Source organism: Rissa tridactyla, chromosome 14 (genome assembly GCF_028500815.1).
Source record: "Rissa tridactyla isolate bRisTri1 chromosome 14, bRisTri1.patW.cur.20221130, whole genome shotgun sequence".
Lineage (NCBI taxonomy): Eukaryota > Metazoa > Chordata > Aves > Charadriiformes > Laridae > Rissa > Rissa tridactyla.
In genome coordinates, this window is record NC_071479.1 from 6,470,812 (window position 1) to 6,488,938 (window position 18,127).

General features: G+C 47.8%; 3 protein-coding genes across 7 annotated transcripts; 1 reads left to right on the plus strand and 2 right to left on the minus strand.

Annotated features, from left to right (window-relative positions):
- Positions 1 to 295: 295 nt before the first annotated feature.
- On the plus strand, positions 296 to 9,408 carry TOR1A (torsin family 1 member A). Of its 5 annotated transcripts, none has more exons than XR_008469279.1 (6): positions 296 to 542; positions 1,053 to 1,318; positions 3,000 to 3,175; positions 3,264 to 3,391; positions 4,373 to 6,823; positions 7,286 to 9,408. XR_008469279.1 is itself a non-coding variant. In XM_054220610.1 (5 exons), exons 1-5 carry the CDS (start codon positions 323 to 325, stop codon positions 4,621 to 4,623), a joined length of 1,041 nt encoding a protein of 346 aa, XP_054076585.1. In that variant the 5' UTR covers positions 296 to 322; the 3' UTR covers positions 4,624 to 9,408. The 5 variants fall into 5 exon arrangements, 1 of the variants encoding a protein (XP_054076585.1); XR_008469277.1 differs by having other exon boundaries at positions 4,373 to 6,220; positions 6,744 to 9,408; XR_008469280.1 differs by having other exon boundaries at positions 4,373 to 6,220.
- On the minus strand, positions 7,727 to 13,410 carry LOC128917463 (torsin-1A-like). Its single transcript, XM_054220609.1, has 5 exons — positions 13,191 to 13,410; positions 12,453 to 12,718; positions 11,019 to 11,194; positions 9,902 to 10,029; positions 7,727 to 9,799 (listed from the first exon to the last, which is right to left on the minus strand). The coding sequence occupies exons 1-5, from the start codon at positions 13,369 to 13,371 to the stop codon at positions 9,522 to 9,524; spliced, it is 1,029 nt and encodes a 342-aa protein (XP_054076584.1). The 5' UTR covers positions 13,372 to 13,410; the 3' UTR covers positions 7,727 to 9,521.
- A 686-nt stretch (positions 13,411 to 14,096) lies between these two features.
- LOC128917705 (torsin-1A-like) lies at positions 14,097 to 17,843 on the minus strand. The gene is made up of 5 exons (XM_054221104.1): positions 17,634 to 17,843; positions 16,173 to 16,441; positions 15,914 to 16,089; positions 14,845 to 14,972; positions 14,097 to 14,714 (listed from the first exon to the last, which is right to left on the minus strand). Exons 1-5 carry the CDS (start codon positions 17,818 to 17,820, stop codon positions 14,470 to 14,472), a joined length of 1,005 nt encoding a protein of 334 aa, XP_054077079.1. The 5' UTR covers positions 17,821 to 17,843; the 3' UTR covers positions 14,097 to 14,469.
- Positions 17,844 to 18,127: the final 284 nt, after the last annotated feature.

Below are 18,127 nucleotides of genomic sequence, written 5' to 3' on the forward strand. Positions count from 1 at the left end.
AAAAGGGGAAAAGTCTCTGGGCCAGGTAAACGTGCAAGGTTGTCTCTGAGCCTGTGCCCCCGTGCAGTCCGGGGTGGCATTCCCCGCGGGTACCTGCCGACACGGCCCTAAGCTGACGTCCGAGCGTACGCGCAGCACTTCATCAAGCGAACCACGCGAGGCCGCCATTTAGCTAAATTACAGCCGCGGGTGCCTGTCCAACATGGCGGCAGGCCTCAGCCTCAGCCCCGCCTTTGCCCGCAGCCAAGATGGCGGCGGCGGAAGTGGCGCTGCGGAGCGGAAGCGGCGGCGCGGCGGGGCCGGCGGCGGAGCCGGGCGGGCCATGAAGCTGCGGCGGGGCGCGCTGCGGGAGGCCCTGGGGTTGGCGCTGCTGCTGCTGCCGCCGCTCCTCGGGCCGGCGAGCGCCGTGGAGCCCATCAGCCTAGGGCTGGCGATCGCGGGCGCCGCCGCCTCGGCCCTTACCGGCTTCATCTCCTACCCGCGGCTCTACTGCTACTTCAGGGAGTGCTGTCTCCAGCGGCACGACCGGCGCGTCGCCGCCGGTGCGGGGCTGAGGGGGTGCTGGGGGCTGGGGTGGGCTGAGGGGACGTTGCGGGGGTGGCGGGAGGGTGTTAGGGGGGTCCGGAGGCTCCGAGACCGGCCAGGGCCTGTGGGGGCATCCCCGTGGGGCCTGTGGTGTCTCCCTGTTGGGGTCTTTCTGTGGAGGCCTGCCCGTGGGGCCAGTGGGAGTCTCCCTGTTGGGGTATCCCTTTGGGGCCTGTTGGGCCTCCCTGTGGGGTTCTGCCCGTGGGGTCTGGTGGGTCTCCCCGTGGGGGCCTTGCCTTGGGGTCTGTTAGGCTTCCCCGTGGGGGTCTCCCTATAGAGGCCTGCCCGTGGGGCCTGTGGGCTCTCCCCGTAGGCCCTGGCTCCAGCCTTGTGCCCCCTGGCCTGGGGCTGGCAGCCTGCAGGCCAGGGCGGGTGGTGGACTTTCCTGTACGGAGGGAGGAGAAGCCGGCGGGACCCCCTGCCACTCTCCCTCCTCTGTGTTGACAGAGTGGTCTCTCTTCGTCCAGCTCTGGAGGAGAATTTGGACAAGAGGCTGTTTGGGCAGCACCTGGTGAGCAAGGTGGTTGTAAAGGCCGTGAAGGGCTTCTTGAACAACAGCAACGTCAAAAAACCTCTCACCCTTTCCTTGCACGGGTGGACTGGAACAGGCAAAAACTTTGTCAGTAAGATAGTTGCTGAAAGCATTTATAAAAGAGGTCTGCAGAGTAAATATGTCCATCAGTTTGTGGCGACTTTACACTTCCCTCACGCTCACAACATCAATCACTACAAGGTAAGAATGTGCTGTGGAAACCATGGCAGTGGGGCAGAGCTCAACTGCAGTGACTGTTGTGTTGATCTATAAATGTTATGGCACAATCGATACTAGAAACCTAGATACTGCTTTTTGCAGCAAAATGTGACAGTTTTGCAATCTGTACAGAACTGGGTAAATCCTAACATCCATTAGGACTGGTGTTCCTTCTCTTTAGGGAAGAACGATATGGGGTTTTTTTGTTCTACAGTTTGCTTAGAGATGTAACTGACGTAACGATGAGCGTGACTGAGCAGGATTCCGTGGTTGGGTGATACACTGGTGGGCACTGTGTAAAACTAATAGTTCGTGACTCTGGGGAACTACCTGGTGACCTCCAATGTGTCAGGTGCCGTCGCAAGCTGACACATGTTCTCTGAGGCATGGTTGTGCTTTTCATTTTGACTGCAAACTGAGGAGGTTATTTAATTTTTCTATGCATCCATTTCCCAGATGTAAAACAAAAAAATACTCTGTTGTCAGAAAGGTACAAATAAATGTATTTGGAAATGTTCTGCCAGTTCATGTCAGTGCAGTGCTGTAGGCAGGTGGATATCATGTGGAGCAGTAGCTCAGATGCATGTTTTCTGTGGTTTTTTTGTTCTAACTAACTTCTTTAACAGCAGAGTTTGAATGAGAACCACTGTCTTTTGTAGTACTAAATGTTTATGTTCTGTTTATATGTTAAAAATGGGAATGGGATGGTTTACAAACCTGATTTCTAAATGGAGGAAATATCCATTTCCTCCTTTACAGCTTACTTTCCCTCTTGTTTCAACTGAGCTGTTTTAAAATAAAACAGATCCTTTTCTGCTTTTGTGTCAAGATGATTACCCTTGGGAAACTTGCTGCCCAAGGCAGTAGACGGAACTGTTGCTTCTCACCCACAATACACCCGATGCCACCTTCCTGTTCTGCCTCTGCAGTTCAGGGACTGAGTAAACAGTGAATATAAAAAAGAGATGGATCATTGAAAACGGTTAGAACGGTTACTTCTCATTCATCTGCCAGCAGATAGACCTGTTTTTTTTTCCAGTTACTTCATTATTGATCTTAAATGTAACACTTAAGTGAGAGAATCTTTAAATACAATAAACCATTAGCCCTTCTGAACAACACTGTCATTTAAGAAGGGCTTGTAATTGTCTTCATTTAACTTCTGAATGATTAAAACACAGGGTTGAGGGCTGAATTCTGTTTTGACTTTTGCCAGTGACTGCAGGTGTAATTTCTCACTGGTGCTGTTCAGGTAATTAATAGTCATAATTTTGACGCCTAAGGATGTTTAGACCAAAGTGCAGCCAAAAGTAATTGTTTTGCATGTCAGGGCTTTGCTATGTGTTGCTATTCCTTGGTGGTACCTGTCCTTTGTCCTGCTGTGTGCTTTCATTTTTGCTGTGCTTACAGCAATATCTTTCTTGCGAGGAGATTTCCTGCTTGTCCCATCCTGTCTCTTGGTGTCTTGAATTTTTTTCAGAACCAGCATGAGATTCTGTTAGTTTTATTTACAGCTTTTAACCATGTTTTAGTCAAGAAGCCAAAAGTGTTAAAATGATACAATTGAAATTACTCTTTCAGGGCAAAAGTCAATAAGCAGAAGTGCTATTTTCTGTCTTTTCAACGTAACTCTTTGAATATCTTTTATTTTTATGCTGCTCAGGACCAGTTGCAGTCGTGGATTCGGGGAAATGTGAGCATCTGTCCCAGATCGCTCTTCATATTTGATGAAATGGATAAAATGCATGCAGGACTCATTGATTCCATCAAGCCATTCCTGGACTACTATGAGTTTCTGGATGGGGTGTCTTACCGACAAGCCATCTTCATATTCCTCAGGTAAGTGCCTTCTCAGGTTTGCTGTTCTGTACACACGACGTGTTTTAAAACTACCTCTAGCTACAATCTTTGTTTTCTCTTAACTTAGCAATGCAGGAGCTGAAAAGATAACAGAGGTGGCACTAGATTTCTGGAGAAACGGGAAGAGAAGGGAAGATATACAGCTCCAAGATATGCAAAATGCACTGTCTGTGTCAGTCTTCAATAACAAAAATAGTGAGTAAAACTGTGATTGCTTTTGAGGTGGTAAAAGTTCCGCAAAAGGGATGGGCTGCATTTAGCTGCATTTTTTACAGCTATGGTTTCTACTTGATCTGGCCCTCCAGTTTTTGGCTAGCAAGGAGCTACGATGCAGTTTTGGGGCGTACAGGTGGCTCTTGAGATGAAACGAAGGTTAAGGAGCCCTGTGTACACCTTGGCTACCAGCACATTTGCTGTCCAGTGGATTGCATATGTTGGGGGAAGTCTACGCTGTCCACTTGTTGACGTACTAATGGGCTAAAGAGAATGCAAACGGAAGTCTAGACAGTAAGGCAAGATATTGCATTAGCTGAAAAGTCCTTAACCAATAAAATTTTTTATTATGGGGAAACCGCTTCCTTGGTCCACAATCCACTTAGGCTTTCTTGCTATTATTTAGTTATTTAGGAGCAGTTATTTAGGAGCTATTTATGGGGAACAAGCTGACATGCCAGCCCTGCTGTGGGCAGTCCAGTGTCTCCTAGGTTTTCTCGCACAGGACTTCTGGTGAAAAGGGTTTTTAATATAATTATGGTCTAAAAGTAGCATCGAAAGCAAACCTATTGCATTTTTTTAAAAGGTTAGGTGCAGTCTCTGAAAAAAGGAGCAACGCAAGCTGGTCTGGGAGACCTGATAAAAGATAGAAAATCTGTTCTTCTCTAGGTGAGAGAGGGGAAGGTATGAGACTGGCACCTGGGGAGCAAGGCTTAAATGCATTCAGTCAGAATTAATTTATTTGGCTCCAATGGACCACATTTGTATGTCTGTACAAAACTTTATGTACAAAGTACCATGAGAAGGGGCTTATATTTGGGCTTACCTGTGCATTATAGGGCCCTAAAAACACAGGTGAATTCTTACTGGTATGTAGCAGAGGGCTATGATACGCCTCTTGCTGTCATTTAACCCACAGTAGCATTTAGAGTAGAAACAAACCTCTTCTCTTTCCTTTTGTAGGTGGATTTTGGCACAGCACCTTGATTGATAGAAATCTCATTGACTACTTTGTTCCCTTCCTGCCACTGGAATATAAACATGTGAAAATGTGCGTCCGGGTGGAGATTGAATCACGTGGCTATGCTGTGGATGAAGACATTTTAACCAGAATAGCTGATGAAATGACCTACTTCCCCAGAGAGGAGAGAATTTATTCAGATAAAGGCTGTAAAACTGTGGATGCAAAGCTGGATTATTACTATGACTTCTAATGCTTTATTGCTACAACCTGCAAAGAAGCAAATTTAACTTAATTACAAAGTGGAGAACCTGGGACATTTCATTTTTAAGACCTTTTTAAAGAAAGGAACGTTACTTTTTAACTGGTGTGTAAATAAGCGGCAGTGCTTCTGGGTTTTTGTTCTGTCACTTAGTCATGGCTCCCAAGTACTTCGGCCTTGTGTTGCCAAGGTAAGAATGAACTGTGTTGTGACTGTGGAGGTCTGTGTCTGACAGCGCTGAAGATTCCTCTTGGATTGTGTCTTGATCACCAGAACCATTTGGCAGACTGTTGGCATGTATAGAAGGACTGAGATTATGACCGAATTTTAGTTGGGTTTTGGTTTGATGTGGACAATCTCTATACAGTATTCAGAATTTTAATCGAAGTTCCTATGTCTGTGAAAATCTTCATTTGGCTTGCGTGGGAATATTCCTATAGCTGCATTAAAAATAGAATACGTGTCTTTTCTCCTTAAACAGCTTGGTTCCAGTAAAGATAATGGGGGGGATTCTATAATTATAAAAATCTGGAGTCTTCTATCCAATATCATGCGGTACCATTGTCTTTTCTCAAAACAGTGGTATAAATTGGCCTCCTGCATGTCAAACCGAGAATATGAAACTCATTGGTGTGAATAGTGTTCAGAGGGCGGGCTTAATATTACAGGGAAGTGAATTAAAATCCTTGACTGCCACATCAGTGCAGCTGGTTCCTATTTTGGATTATTTTTTTATGTATAATGTTGCCCACAGCGTGCTTTCCCAGGAGTGATCTCAGGAGGGAGAAAAGTGTGCTTTCTGACTGGTGAGTCAGCCTCACGGACAGGGTATAACTTAATGGAAAACATATACAGGTTAAATTTTAAACCAAGGAAATGGAAAAGAGGTTTTTCCTCTTCACCTACATGTAGAATTCAGGGGCCAGCTTGCAGGGTTTTCCCTTTTTCCTGTTCTCGTAATGATGAAGATGGAGCCAAAGGCGTTTTTCGGAGGGAAAAAAAAAAATTAAAAAAAAAATGTGTCAACTGAAGTTACTGTGAAGAGTGTCAGACTTGTTTCTAAATGTGAGCACTGCAGAAGCTTTTTTTTCACTCCAGTTTCTATTCAAAATAAACTTTTCTCATCAGAAATGTATTTCTTAGCTACCTTCTGGTGTTCTTTGCATGGAGTGATTTGATGTTCTACTTGTTGCAGAAGAGCATACTACGTTTCTGGCTGAAGCGTTCAGCTGTGCTTGAATACAGGTATCTCCCTTCTTGAGTTCAAAGGGAATAGATATGGGGAGGAGATGTGACTCTCTGCTACCCGCTCAAAGGGAAACAAATGAAGTTTGGAGTGGAAACTGCACTTCTAGACCATCGGTACTAATTACACTCGCATGGTTTTTGTAGAGGCAGACTTTCTAGATGTGTATGTACTCAACAGTATCATAAGGATGGACTTGTCTTCTAGAGACTAGTTAAAACCCTGCTTCTTGTCTCTTCCTCCCACTGTGGTACCGCTGACAGAACACCCTGCAGGCTCTGATTGAAGCCACCCATGTTTTCAGTGGCAGCATCTTGAAGTTTTCTCTGCGAGGGGAAAAAGGTCAGTACAACTTCATCTGTCCAGTTCTGAAGTTGTATAATATGCAAATTATCCGTCCTAGTATTTGTTAGCAAATGAGCGCTTTGAACTCAGGTTATTTATCTGTTTCCTTGACCTCCTGATCATAGCAAATGACAGACTAATGGAAAAAAGCAGATGTGAAAACGATAAACTTTTACTACTGTCTGGTACCTTCTCATCAAAAGAAACAGTTCTACCAAGCAGTATTGTGGCTTTTCCAGCATTAACTACAGTCTTAATTCTGCTTTATGTGCCATTGCAGCATTGATATGGGCATTTGACATACGTTGGTAGCAAGTATTTAACCGTATCATAGCCCTAGATGGCTTAGCTTGGACGGAAGCTGCCTCTAGAGGGTGTAGAAATGATGTTGAAAGGGTCGAGACTGCCTCTGTTTAATCTCTTCTGTCCTTGAAAACAGCAGACCTGGGCTAGGAGCATCTCCCGCATCTGGGTAAAAGAAATTTGACTGGGTAACTTTGATTGTTATTCTTTTTAATAGGCCACTTAACTGTAACAGACAAAAGAAAATGTCAAATGGGGGGAAAGGTCTGATCCCTAGAGAAACAATCCGTTGGCCAGGTGAGAGCAGCTGAACAGTTGGTGAGACTGAATTTTGTTTGTTCTTACCAAAGTCCAGTACAAGCAACGGCTACTTTTATTCAGCTGCCTTCTGCAGGGAACATTCCAAGCTCTCACCCTGTACTCATAAAATTAGAGACTATGGTTAAAACACAGCAGTGTTATTAAGTGCTGCTTTTGCTAGAAAGAGGCAGCCTGGCCCTAGAGATTCATCTGCCTGCCATCCTGGGCCAAAGAGCCAAGCTGTCGAGCGTGCCGAGAGGCATAGTGCAAAGTCCTGATGAACAAGACAGCTTACGCTTCCCATATATGCTCCGTAATGAGTTTCCTTGTGCATCGTTACAGCACAACACATGGGTCACGACAGCATGAACAACTGACTGTTGAGTGAGGTGTGAGCTGTTGCCAACAGCTGTACCTCACTTGAATTAGGCCGTTATTTACATACTGGCTTTTTTTCAGTGCTAGAGAGGCTGCAGATGCTCTGGCCCACGGAGATACGATGAAAGCCTGTAGCCCTATCGTGCCTTTGCCAGCTACAGAAGAGGTGGAAAGCCACCTTGAATGACAGCTTTCCGGATGCAGCAGAGAGAGGAGGAACGGTTGTCCTGCAGTGCCTGGCATTATGGTAGGAGATAACCTGTTACTAAGCATGAAGCAGAGCAGGCAGAGGCTTTAAGCCTTTTTCAGAGGTGTGTGTTTCCACTGAGATATATTTAACTCTTGATTGCTGTTTGATGACTCAACATACTTTAGTTTCAACCGTCTATTTAATCTGCTTATCTATTGTTATAAACAATTTTTTAAGAATAAAGGAAGCTTAACAGAAAGCTGCAGTGCAGCTGATTGAAAACTACATAAACTAGTACTCTCTCATGGCTGAAAATTATTAAACCAAGAGAGAAAAGTGACTTAAGATTTATTCCAACCGCAGTACAGTAGTAATATAAAGTGTTTTGAAAGTGCACAAATATCTAGTATTTGGAGGACCTGAAACAGGATGCAGCATTTACACCCATGAGTTAAGTCAGTTAAGAGGCAAAACATTACACATGAGAAGCAACAGTCCAATGTCCCAAGGTTAATGGCTCGCTAGCATTTGGCTCTGGAGATTGTATCAGCGTGAACAGTTTGCCAACATTTGACAAATTCCATGTGGGGTTGTAAAAGACAATTGGCACTTTTAGTTTAGAGCTTAAATGCTAAGCTTTCTGTTGTAATTTGCATTAATATTGTTGAGACCTGTACGTTTTGCATCACATCTTAAAGCAAGTTTAGGTACAAATGAGGGAGTAAATGCTGCAGCACAAAAATAGCCCAATCCCTCATGCCAGTTTAAAAAAACACACTACAATCAACCAAGTGATAGGCACTTCTGTCTTGCACTACAATATTTGACAAGTGATGGATGATGAAAGAGTTAAAGCTTGCAACAGAGTTTTAAACCCCAGCCTTACCAAGGGGGTGAAGGCTAAATCAATTTTTTCCCAGTTTCCTAACTCATCACTCACCCTTCCGCACAGACATTTAATGTTATAAGCTACTATAAAACACACTTACCTAGTGAAGTGTGGGATTGTTGTTGATTGCCCCGGTTTCCCATATTCCCTTCTCTGTGGTTCTCTAGGAAGAGCTTTGTATTGCTGTTACTTAGACTTCAGTATAAAAATACACTATTAAAAACAACTTCTGCCATGAAAGTGTCTTCCAAGCAAGGTGAGAGTAGCATCACCCACTCCTAGGCTATTGGGTGCAGCTGGGAGGGACCACTAAAGGTCTTGCAGACTTCAGGCCCAGGAGCCTGCACGCAGACTAACCTGACAAGCTGCAAGAGTCAAATCCTCCCAAGATTTTTTTCTAATTAAAAACAGGAGATTGGCCTAGTGTATTGGAACAGGCAGATCCCTCAGATGGGTCCCTCTGCTTAAGAAGACAAACACCCTGGAGTTACCACACAAATTCACTTAGCCTCCTTAGTTAGAAGAATATGAAGTTTCTTTTACAACTTCTTTTTTATCAAAGAAGCAGAGGGGCAAGCAGTTACTTCCCCCTACCCTTCTTTACTAGATAGTAACAGATTTCCCTGATCTCATCATGGCTTTTCATATTACTGTAGCAGATGTGATACAATGCCACAGGTCAGACATAATCACGCCCTTCTGTCCCTGAATAGTTGATGCTCCTCTCTAGAAGCCACGACATCGTCAACCTGCTGTGAAGGAGGAAGCCTTCCACCATACCGTCCTCTTACTGACACATCAAGGTATTCACCCTTGCAGACACTATCCGAGTCCTGAGCACCCCACACATCCCTTCATTTCGCTAGCCCATGAATGAGACCACATACAAGGCAGGGAATGCGACTGCCCAGAATTCCTCTGCTCTCCTTTGCTTTAGTTTAGTTGTTGTGGAAAGAGGAGTTAAATCCTTAATAATCCCAGCACTCGGAAGAATAAAGGCTGTAACCAGTGCTATACATGCCTCACGATCAGAAATTCTCTATAGGTTAAAAGAAAAATAAAGGGGGCAACGTTGGGGTACCAGACAGTTCAGAGATGAACAGTGGGATGTTAAGTTAAAAAGCCCACACAGGTCATTCTGGTATTTTCACCATACTCCCTGCAACAGTAAAAAAGCTTCAGTGCAAATGCACAGGTTTCCAAAAGCTCTGAAAGTGCTTTGGTGACCTGACGGGTAATCACCCCTTGGCTTTTTTATCTCTCAACACAAAGTCTTCATGAATATCCAGCTTGGCCTGTACAGTCTTGCAGCCTTTATCAGAGTAGATTTTCTGCTCTTTGGGGAAGAACGTCATCTCATCAGCCACTGCTTGAACAATCTTCTCATCGACAGCATAGCCACGGGCTGTCATTTCAGCCCTGACGCACATCTTCACGTGCTTGTGCTCCAGGGGCAGGAAGGGGATAAAGTAGTCAATGAGGTTCCTGTCGATGAGGCTGCTGTGCCACAGGCCACCTGCAGGAGACAGGGGAAAGGGAAAAGCAGGGCAGGGTCAAGAGATGAACCCCGTGTTATGAAGTAAAAGGAACTGCCCATTTTCTGGGGAAAGTGACTTACTGTTCTTGTTATTGAAGACTCCAACAGACAGCATGAGCTCCAGGTCCTTCAGCTGAATCTCTTCCCTGCGCTTTCCACTTGTCCAGAAGTCAAGGGCTGCTTTATTAATTAAGTCACCACCTGCATTGCTATTCATGGAAGAAAAAAGAACAGTGGTGAACACAGACACAACTGAACTAGAATTTATTTTTTAGACAGTTAGACATATTGCTAATCTTCTTGACATCAAACAAATCACCAAAACAGAAATCCTTAGGCAAAAATTTAGGGAAAGTCTCCAGTTCTTTAAGTAGCCATCAGTGTGTAGTGGGCTGACCTCAACCAGCAGCCCAAGCACCTACACCGCTTGCTTACTCCCTCCCACCTCAGCAGGATGAAAGGAGAAAATAAGAACAGAAGTGAGAAGACTTGTGTGTCAAGATAAAGACAGTTTAATAGGTAATGAGAAGAGGAGGAAAAAGAAACCCAAGGAAGGCTAAAGAAATCACTCTCAAACCCCACAGTCAGATCAACGCCCAGGCAGTCTCTGAAGAACCGTCACGTGGGAAGCTGTACCCCCCCTTCTTTCTCTACACCAGTTTTTATTGTCAAGCATGACATTACATGGTATTGAATATTCCCCTGTCCAGTTCAGGTCAGCTGTCCCAGCTGCGTCCCCTCCCATCCTCTTGCCCACCCCAACTTACTCGCTGGGGGCATCAAAGGGAAAAGAGAAGGCCTTGAGGCTTTGCAAGCACCATCCAGCAACAACCAAAACACAGGTGCCTTATCAACGCTGTTTTTAGACACAAATCCAAAACACAGCACTAAACCAGCTGCTATGAAGACAGTTAACTCCAGTACATGGTGCACCCATCGCAGAGAACTTCCCCAGAATGTGAGCTCCCATATGATCCGTGCTCTGGGCCAGGCTCATGAGTTCAGCACACTGCAGTGGTCGGCTGCACCGCCTCAGACCTGCTCCACTACAGCCACGGGCCACGCAAGAGCTCACGGTGCTCCCCTCTGTCTTTACCAGAGCGGTTCTTTTGCTGTTCTTTGAATGAAGTCCCATAAGAACATCATAAACACGGATTTATCTCGGTATCTCAAAATGACCAAAATAGGTGCTACAGACCTGAGGAAGATGAAGATGGCTTTCCTGTAGGACACCCTATCAACCTGCTCGTAATAGTCTAAGAACGGCTTGATGGCATCAATGAGACCTGGATGCATTTTGTCCATCTCATCAAAAATGAAGATGGAGTGGGGACAGGCACTGACATTGCCCCGAATCCAGTTCTGTAGCTGCTCCTGGAACAAGAGGTTGAAAAACACTTAAAAAACTAGGTCTCTTTGGGATGCACTGCAAAATACTTGTATGTGACAGCCTCTAGAGACACCCTTTCAAGTGTCAGCATCACACACTCACTGGTTATACTTTTTCCTGAAGAGAGGACCATAAACTCTGTGACTCATGCCTTTAACAGGTGACACAATTTAAATACGAATTCTTTTCCTGCTCACAGATGAGAGACTTCCTCATTCTTTCTGCTTTGTGTATGGTAAGGCACAAAACCCAAGCTCAGATGGGAAATCTTAAAGAAAAGAAAGCTGCTTTTTTGTTTGTTTTTTAAAAAAAAAAATCAGTGTTTCCTTTTTTATACAGAAACCACATCCTATCAGTTTTGGGCGCCTTCAAACATGAAGATCAGAAATCTAATGTCAAGGAATTAAGTCCCTTGAAAAATCTCTCATGTGAGCTACACTTCCTCATTGCCTAGTGCATGGTGGGTTGCCCCGGCCAGCAGCCAAGCCCCCGAGCGGGAGGGACGAGAGAGGCGGAAGAATAAAAGCAAGAAAACTCACAGACATTTTGATAGGTGATGGCAAGAGGGAAAAACAAGCAAAAGGAATCACTTATGTCCCCTGCCACATGCAGACACATGCCCAGCCAGTGTTAGAACACCTTGGAAGCCAACACCCCCCACTTTTTCCTTCTTTTACCCCAGTTTTTATTGCTGAGCATGACAGCATATGGTACGGAATATCCCTGTGGCTGACTGGGGTCACCTGTCCCAGCTGTGCCGCCTCCCAATCCCTTGTGCACCCCGGCCTGCTTGCTACGAGTGGGGGAAAAAAAAGCAAGTTTCAAGGCTGTGCAAGCACTGTTCAGTAACAGCCAGAACAGCGCTGCGTTATCAACACTGCTTTGGCCACAAAGGCGAAACACGGCACCGCTATGGAGAAAGTACCTCCCTCCCTCCCAGCCAACCAGTACGTGCAGTTTTAATGATGGGATTCTCTCCTAACAGTCAGCACCGCAGGAATCAGCAGATGGCATCAGTGAGAGGACAGCACTAAGAAATTACTCTCAGTTTGCATTTCTTGGCATTTTGGTGCCTTTCACTTTCTGATTGCATTTCCTCCTCCACCTCTCCTGAGCACCAACTTCAGAAACACCCAGCTGTACACCTCCAGTTGTTAGGTATCTTGGGGGGGGGCCTGTGCAGCACCCACCCCCATACTAGGGGATTTAGGGTCTCAGGGTAACCTTGTCTCCCCTCCTCACCTTGTAGAGCTTGACTTCGTCCTGGTGGGGGAAGTGCAGGGTGGCCAGGAAGAGATGGACGAACTTGCTGCGCAGGCCGGCAGGGTGGACGTGCTCTGCCAGAATCTGGCTGAGGAAGTTCTTGCCGGTGCCGGCCCAGCCGTGGAGTGAGAGCGTTAGTGGCTTCTTGGGGCTGGGGTTGCTGGTGAAGCCCATCACCGCCTTCAGCACCACATCCTTGGCCAGGTGCTGCCCGAAGAGCTTGGTGTCCAGCTGTGCCCTCAGCGCTGCGGGGAGAGGGAGAGCTCAGCATCGCATGGCCACCAATGGGTGCCGGTCACTGGCCACACACCAGGCAAGCTTGGCATGGCCACCAATGGGTGTCAGTCACCAGCCATGCACTGGGCAGGCTTGGCATGGCCACTACTGGGTGCCAGTCACCAGCCACTCAGGGGTTAGCTCAGCATGGCCACTCATGGGTGCTGGTCACCGGCCACCCACAGATGCCAGCCACCAGCCACGCACCACGCGAGCTCAGCATGGCCACCCAGAGATGCCAGTCACCAGCCATGCACTGGGCAAGCTTGGCATGGCCCGCCATGGGCACCGGTCACCAGCCACCCACCAGGCGAGCTCAGCACGGCCACGGCTGGGCATAGGTCTCAGCATGGCACGGCCACTGCCAGATACACCGAGGGCTGCCCCGCGCCAGGGCTGGGGACCCAGCGCGGCCCGCCGCCCCCCGCGCCCTCCCCGTACCGGTGGCGTTGATGCGGTGCCCGTCGCTGGGGCAGCACTCCACGTAGCTGCAGTAGAAGTTGGGGTGGGACAGGTAGCCGGTGAGGGCCCAGGCGACGCCGATAGCCAGGCTGACGCTGAGCGGCTCCAGCGCCGCCAGCCCCGGCAGCAGCAGCCAGAGCAGCCCGGCCGCCCGCAGCATGGCGGCTCCGCGCCCGGCCCCGCTTCCGCCCGCCGCCGCGGGGCAAACCGCCGCCCCGCCCGTAGCCGCCGCCGCCATCTTTGTGAAGGGCAAGGCCGGCCTTTCCCTGCCCGGCTGATGACGTCGGCAGGCCGTGACGTAGCGCGGTGTGTGGGGATGACGTTAGGGGCGCTGCGTGACGGCATTATCAGCCTCAGGCAGCGGGGTGGGGAGGCGCAGGGCACCCTCACCGCCTCCATTGCCTCAGCTCCCCTCAGCGTGAGCTGGGCCCCGTCCCTGCCGTCACCCCTCTGAGTGACCCGGGCCCCATCCTCTGTCCCCGTCCCTCCCCTGCACACACCGTGTCTCCCTGCGAGGCCCCAGCACAGCGGCTGCTCCCCATCCGGAGCCGCAGCCGGGAGGCTCCACTCCCTCTGTCCCCACCGGCGGCGGGGGCTGACAGGCCACGGTCGGGAGCGTGCAGCCATCAGTGGGTGCATCGGGCCCAGCAAACACGGAGGAGCTGCCCAAGGCCTGCAGGAGAAATGGCGTGGGGACACGGTGTGGAGGTTGGGAGGGGTTTTTTTTTGCATCTTTTCCATTTGCCCGTCAGCGGCACCGGCACACGGCGACCCCTGTGGAAACCGTTCGTGCTTGGGTTTCCACACCTGTACAGCAGGAGCAGCAGTGCTGATCTGCTGTGTGACTTCTGTGAGATACACGGGGCACAGCCAGTGTAAAACAGACTGATAGTGAAAGTGTTATTTATTAACAGATTTTATTAATTAGGCCAATGCTAGGACTTAAGGTGCAAACACTCTGGCCACAATAGTGGGAGATTTTCCTCTTTAAAATGCTTTATTGGGGAATGTTTCTGTGGCAAGGAGAGCAAACCTCATCAGCCACGTATGTCCCTCTTCTGTGTACTCTATACAGTATTGTTGCAGTGTCCTATGTATTTATTTATTCAAGAGCTTGACAAAAGGTGCCTCTGGTATGGGACAGCCTGAGTCCCTTCGAGGAAGAGTGTGTAGACTGAGCTGCAGGAAGGGGAAAGGGAGTTACTGGTTCTTTCTTCTGCTGTGGTCTTGTAACAAGAAGACGGCGGGCTCGTAGTGCCTAGATGCTCAGACTCACTCTGGAGGCTACAGTCTTGCAGCCTTTGCTGGAGTAGAGTCTTTCTTCGCTGGGGTAGTCGGTCATTGCCAAGGCAATCTCTGCAATGAGGTCTTCATCCTCGGGATGCCCTTGCACGTGCAGCTCCTGCCGGACACACTCTTTCACATGTTTATATTCAAGAGGAAGGAAAGGGATGAAATAGTCGATCAGGTTCTTCTGGATCAGTTGACTGTGAAAGAAACCGCCTGGAAGAGAGAATGGGAGCTTTACCATTGGAGTGCTGCGGAGGCCAGTGTGTTGCTGCCCGCTTCATGGATCATTTTGCAGAAGACATCAGCGTTCCTGGGACTGAGCCCTGAGCCCAGAGGTACTCACTGTCTCTGTTCCTGAAAATTTCCTCTGAAAGCAGATACTGGAGCTTCTTCGCAGGAATGTCTTCTCTTCTCTTCTGCCTTCTCCAGTAATCAAGGGCAATCTCTGCTACTTTATCTCCACCTGCATTGCTGTTAGGAAAGAGATTCACTGGCTCATTAGAGCTGTATCTTTGCCATCTTTATTGCTCAGATCTCGGCGGTTGTTTAAGTCACTCTGTGTGAATCTGCACTGGAGTGGAGGTGACATGTCCCTACATGTGGGTGTTACATGATGGGAAGTGACAAGGACCATGCTATCTCCCAAATGACAGCAGTGTCTGATGGAGACTGATGAGCTCTCCTCTGGCACGGTGGCTTCAGCTACTGCGTTTGTCATTTCAGCAGACATGGGGATTGGTCACGCTGCCAGGTGTACCAAGAGGCTCACTAACAAGCTGCTAATCACAGCCCTAATTGCTGTCTCAGGCAGAAATAGGTAGTTGGCCATGTGTTTGAACATAAAGGCATTTGAGAGGTATGCCAGCCCAAAGCTTGGCGTTTGGGCTTGCTTCAGTCATGTGCTGTGAACTAGAGCTAGGGTGATCCTCAGCAAAGGGATTTCCCAGGAAAAATACCTGGAGGAATTGTGCTCCCTTGATCTGTGTATGCAAGTGGTCTTCAGCAGGTGAGTTTTCCCTGCTCTGCATCTAAAGAGCTCCCTAGCAGAGTCCTACCCATCTTATAAAGAACTTTCTGCCTAATGGTGGGGTTATAGAGCTGGGGAAAACAAATTTACTGACCACTGTGGAAGTGGCATCTCCAGCACTTTTGGAAACCACTTGTCCGTTTCCCATTCACTTGAGGAATGCGAGCCTTTTCCGTGCAGGGACAGCTCACTTCTCTTTATAGAGTGAGATCTGTCAGACATGATGGCTGGGCACGTTCACTGACAACATGTCTGTAAAGACAGGCAGCAAGGGACCTTGAGCTGCTTGGCCACGCTGCAGTCAGCCTCAAACCTATCAGCAGCTGTTACTCCCTTTGTCCCTGCTGATTCTGTGGGACTGTAATTCCCTTTTGGCTTTCCTTACTTCAGAAAGATGAAGATTGCCTTGCCATAATAAACACCATCGATCTCTTCATGGTAGCCGAGGAATGGCATGATAGAGTCTATCAGGCCATGAGGCATCTGATCCATTTCAGAGAAGATAAAAAGGGACCTTGGACAGGCACTGACATTGCCCCGGATCCAATTCTGCAGCTGCTCCTGTGAGACAGAGGCAAAATTATCTGGGATTTGCACTCACAGTTGCAGATAAATTGGAGAAAGTGAGATAAAGCTGGAAGTACCTTATAGAGATGGACATGTGAAAGGTGTGGGAAATGCAGTACTGTGTTGAAGTGGTGCACAAACCTCTGTCTTGGTATATTAAGCTGATAGAGGTTTTCTGCAATGATGCTGCTGACAAACGTTTTGCCTGTTCCAGTCCAGCCATGGAAGGACATCACCAAGGGCTTCCTGGGCCGTTTGCTGTGCGTATTTGCACTCAGAGCTCTCAGAACTATCTGGACAGCAAGATGCTGGCCAAATACTTTTCGGTCCAAATCCATCTTTATAACTGAAGGAATAAGGGGAGAGAAGAATCAGAAAATGCCATATTATTCCTTCCTTTTTTTCTTTTCTTTTTTTTTTTTTTTTTTTTTTTGTTGCAGCTGAATGACCATCAGGGAGAACAAATGTTTGCTGCCCTCCGGCCATGACAAGATTGTGAATCCGCAGAGAATCCAACTGAAGAGAAAACTCATGAATCAGACTCTTGATGGCATTTATGGGAAGCAAGCAGTTAGTATGAGATAGGCAGGAGTCCCAGCGGTATTGTGGCTACTGCCTCCTATAAAGTCCTGGGATGGGATCTACTGTATTTGCAGAGGCTTGTTCACTGCATGTGCTAAATTCTCGTTAACTGTTTTTGTGGCATCTAGCATACCTCGCATTTATAGAAAAATGTGCTTCTGTTGCCATAGAAAGTTCTCTTAAAAAGTACCACAACTGGTGTTTCAGTGGCTAAAGTACTAGGAACAGCCTGTCTGTACGCAGCAGATCCAGAGGTGGTAGGAAGCGACATATTGAAGTACCTGGAAGCACACAGGTCTCCAACAGCTGAGGATTTGTTTTGAAATCTGTGGCCTAGCACTGAAATGAAGCAATATTTGTAATCCCATGACAAAGGGAAGGGGGATTTCCAGGTGGCAGGATCAGGAGTTTATGGTTAAAAGGTCACATAAGCTCTTTTTCAGACTATGCACTAGTTCCCCGCAGGCAGGGTGAAACAACCCTTTCTTCCCCAGTCGCTGGGGACTGCCAGCCTGCTTGTCTCAGGGGAGTGAAGCAGCGTGCTTTGAATCTAGACCTACCACTAATTGCTACTCATTTGACATGTATTACAGGCAACCACCAACTGGGGTGTGGGATACCACTGGGTGTCCGTCTGAAGAAGATGTGGGATTATTTCTTTAGCTCTTAGCCTTCAGTTCACCTCCAGAATTTTGCCTCCTTCTGCCAATATAAACCAAGACACCAGCAAGGAAAATGCTGCCATGAGAAGCAGGGTACGTGACCACTTGTGGGATAAGCAATATTAGGTTAGTACAGCCTTTGCCTTGTAGAGCCACTGTGGGCGGTAACTCTTACCTTTCCACAACCATCCCAAAGGATACTGGCATGAAAAAGGAAGCCCTGACCACCCTGGGAAGGATCATCAGCTGGTCTCACTGACAACTTGGCTCAGGGTGCCCTTGCCACTGCCTTACCTGATAAATTCAGTGTGTCCTCCATATTGCAGCACTCCAGGAGACTGCACTTGAGCCAGGAGTGAGGGGAGAGGAGCTGCCAAGCGACAGCAGCACCACCCATGAAGACTGAAGTGCTGAGAGGGTCCAAAGCTGGCGTAAAAGTGGGCACAAGAATAAAGAATACAGCAGCATTCATAAGCTTCATGGTGGGAACTGAAAGCCAGCCTGGCTCAGCAGGAAAGGAAAGTGAAACAGAAGTTGCAGAGTAACTTCCTGAAGTGTGGGGCCCGAGGCTGTTCGAGAGGATGGAAGCCAAGTCTCCTGTAAGCTGGAGGTGTTAATGAGTTAACAGACTTATCACACTGCTCCTGGAGAACTGGAAGTGTTGTGAGCAGGGCGTCTCTGCATGGGTAGAGTGAGAGTTTCATCAGAACAATCCCAGCTCCGAGGGGTGAAGGACTGGAACCTCACTGCATCTTAACCAAGGTGCTAATTGGTCTGGTGATTAACCA

What these genes read in the sequence shown, in the direction of transcription:
- TOR1A (XM_054220610.1), top strand. Translation starts at nt 323, where the DNA reads ATGAAGCTGCGGCGGGGCGCGCTGCGGGAGGCCCTGGGGTTGGCGCTG. An exon ending in CGACCGGCGCGTCGCCGCCG is followed by an intron (nt 543 to 1,052) that starts GTGCGGGGCTGA and finishes CTCTTCGTCCAG; the next exon opens with CTCTGGAGGAGAATTTGGAC. An exon ending in ACAACATCAATCACTACAAG is followed by an intron (nt 1,319 to 2,999) that starts GTAAGAATGTGC and finishes TATGCTGCTCAG; the next exon opens with GACCAGTTGCAGTCGTGGAT.
- LOC128917463 (XM_054220609.1), bottom strand. Translation starts at nt 13,371, where the DNA reads ATGCTGCGGGCGGCCGGGCTGCTCTGGCTGCTGCTGCCGGGGCTGGCG. An exon ending in GCACCGCATCAACGCCACCG is followed by an intron (nt 12,719 to 13,190) that starts GTACGGGGAGGG and finishes CTCTCCCCGCAG; the next exon opens with CGCTGAGGGCACAGCTGGAC. An exon ending in AGTCTTCAATAACAAGAACA is followed by an intron (nt 9,800 to 9,901) that starts GTAAGTCACTTT and finishes TGTCTCCTGCAG; the next exon opens with GTGGCCTGTGGCACAGCAGC.
- LOC128917705 (XM_054221104.1), bottom strand. Translation starts at nt 17,820, where the DNA reads ATGAAGCTTATGAATGCTGCTGTATTCTTTATTCTTGTGCCCACTTTT. An exon ending in GGACACACTGAATTTATCAG is followed by an intron (nt 16,442 to 17,633) that starts GTAAGGCAGTGG and finishes TTATTCCTTCAG; the next exon opens with TTATAAAGATGGATTTGGAC. An exon ending in CACATGTCCATCTCTATAAG is followed by an intron (nt 16,090 to 16,172) that starts GTACTTCCAGCT and finishes TCTGTCTCACAG; the next exon opens with GAGCAGCTGCAGAATTGGAT.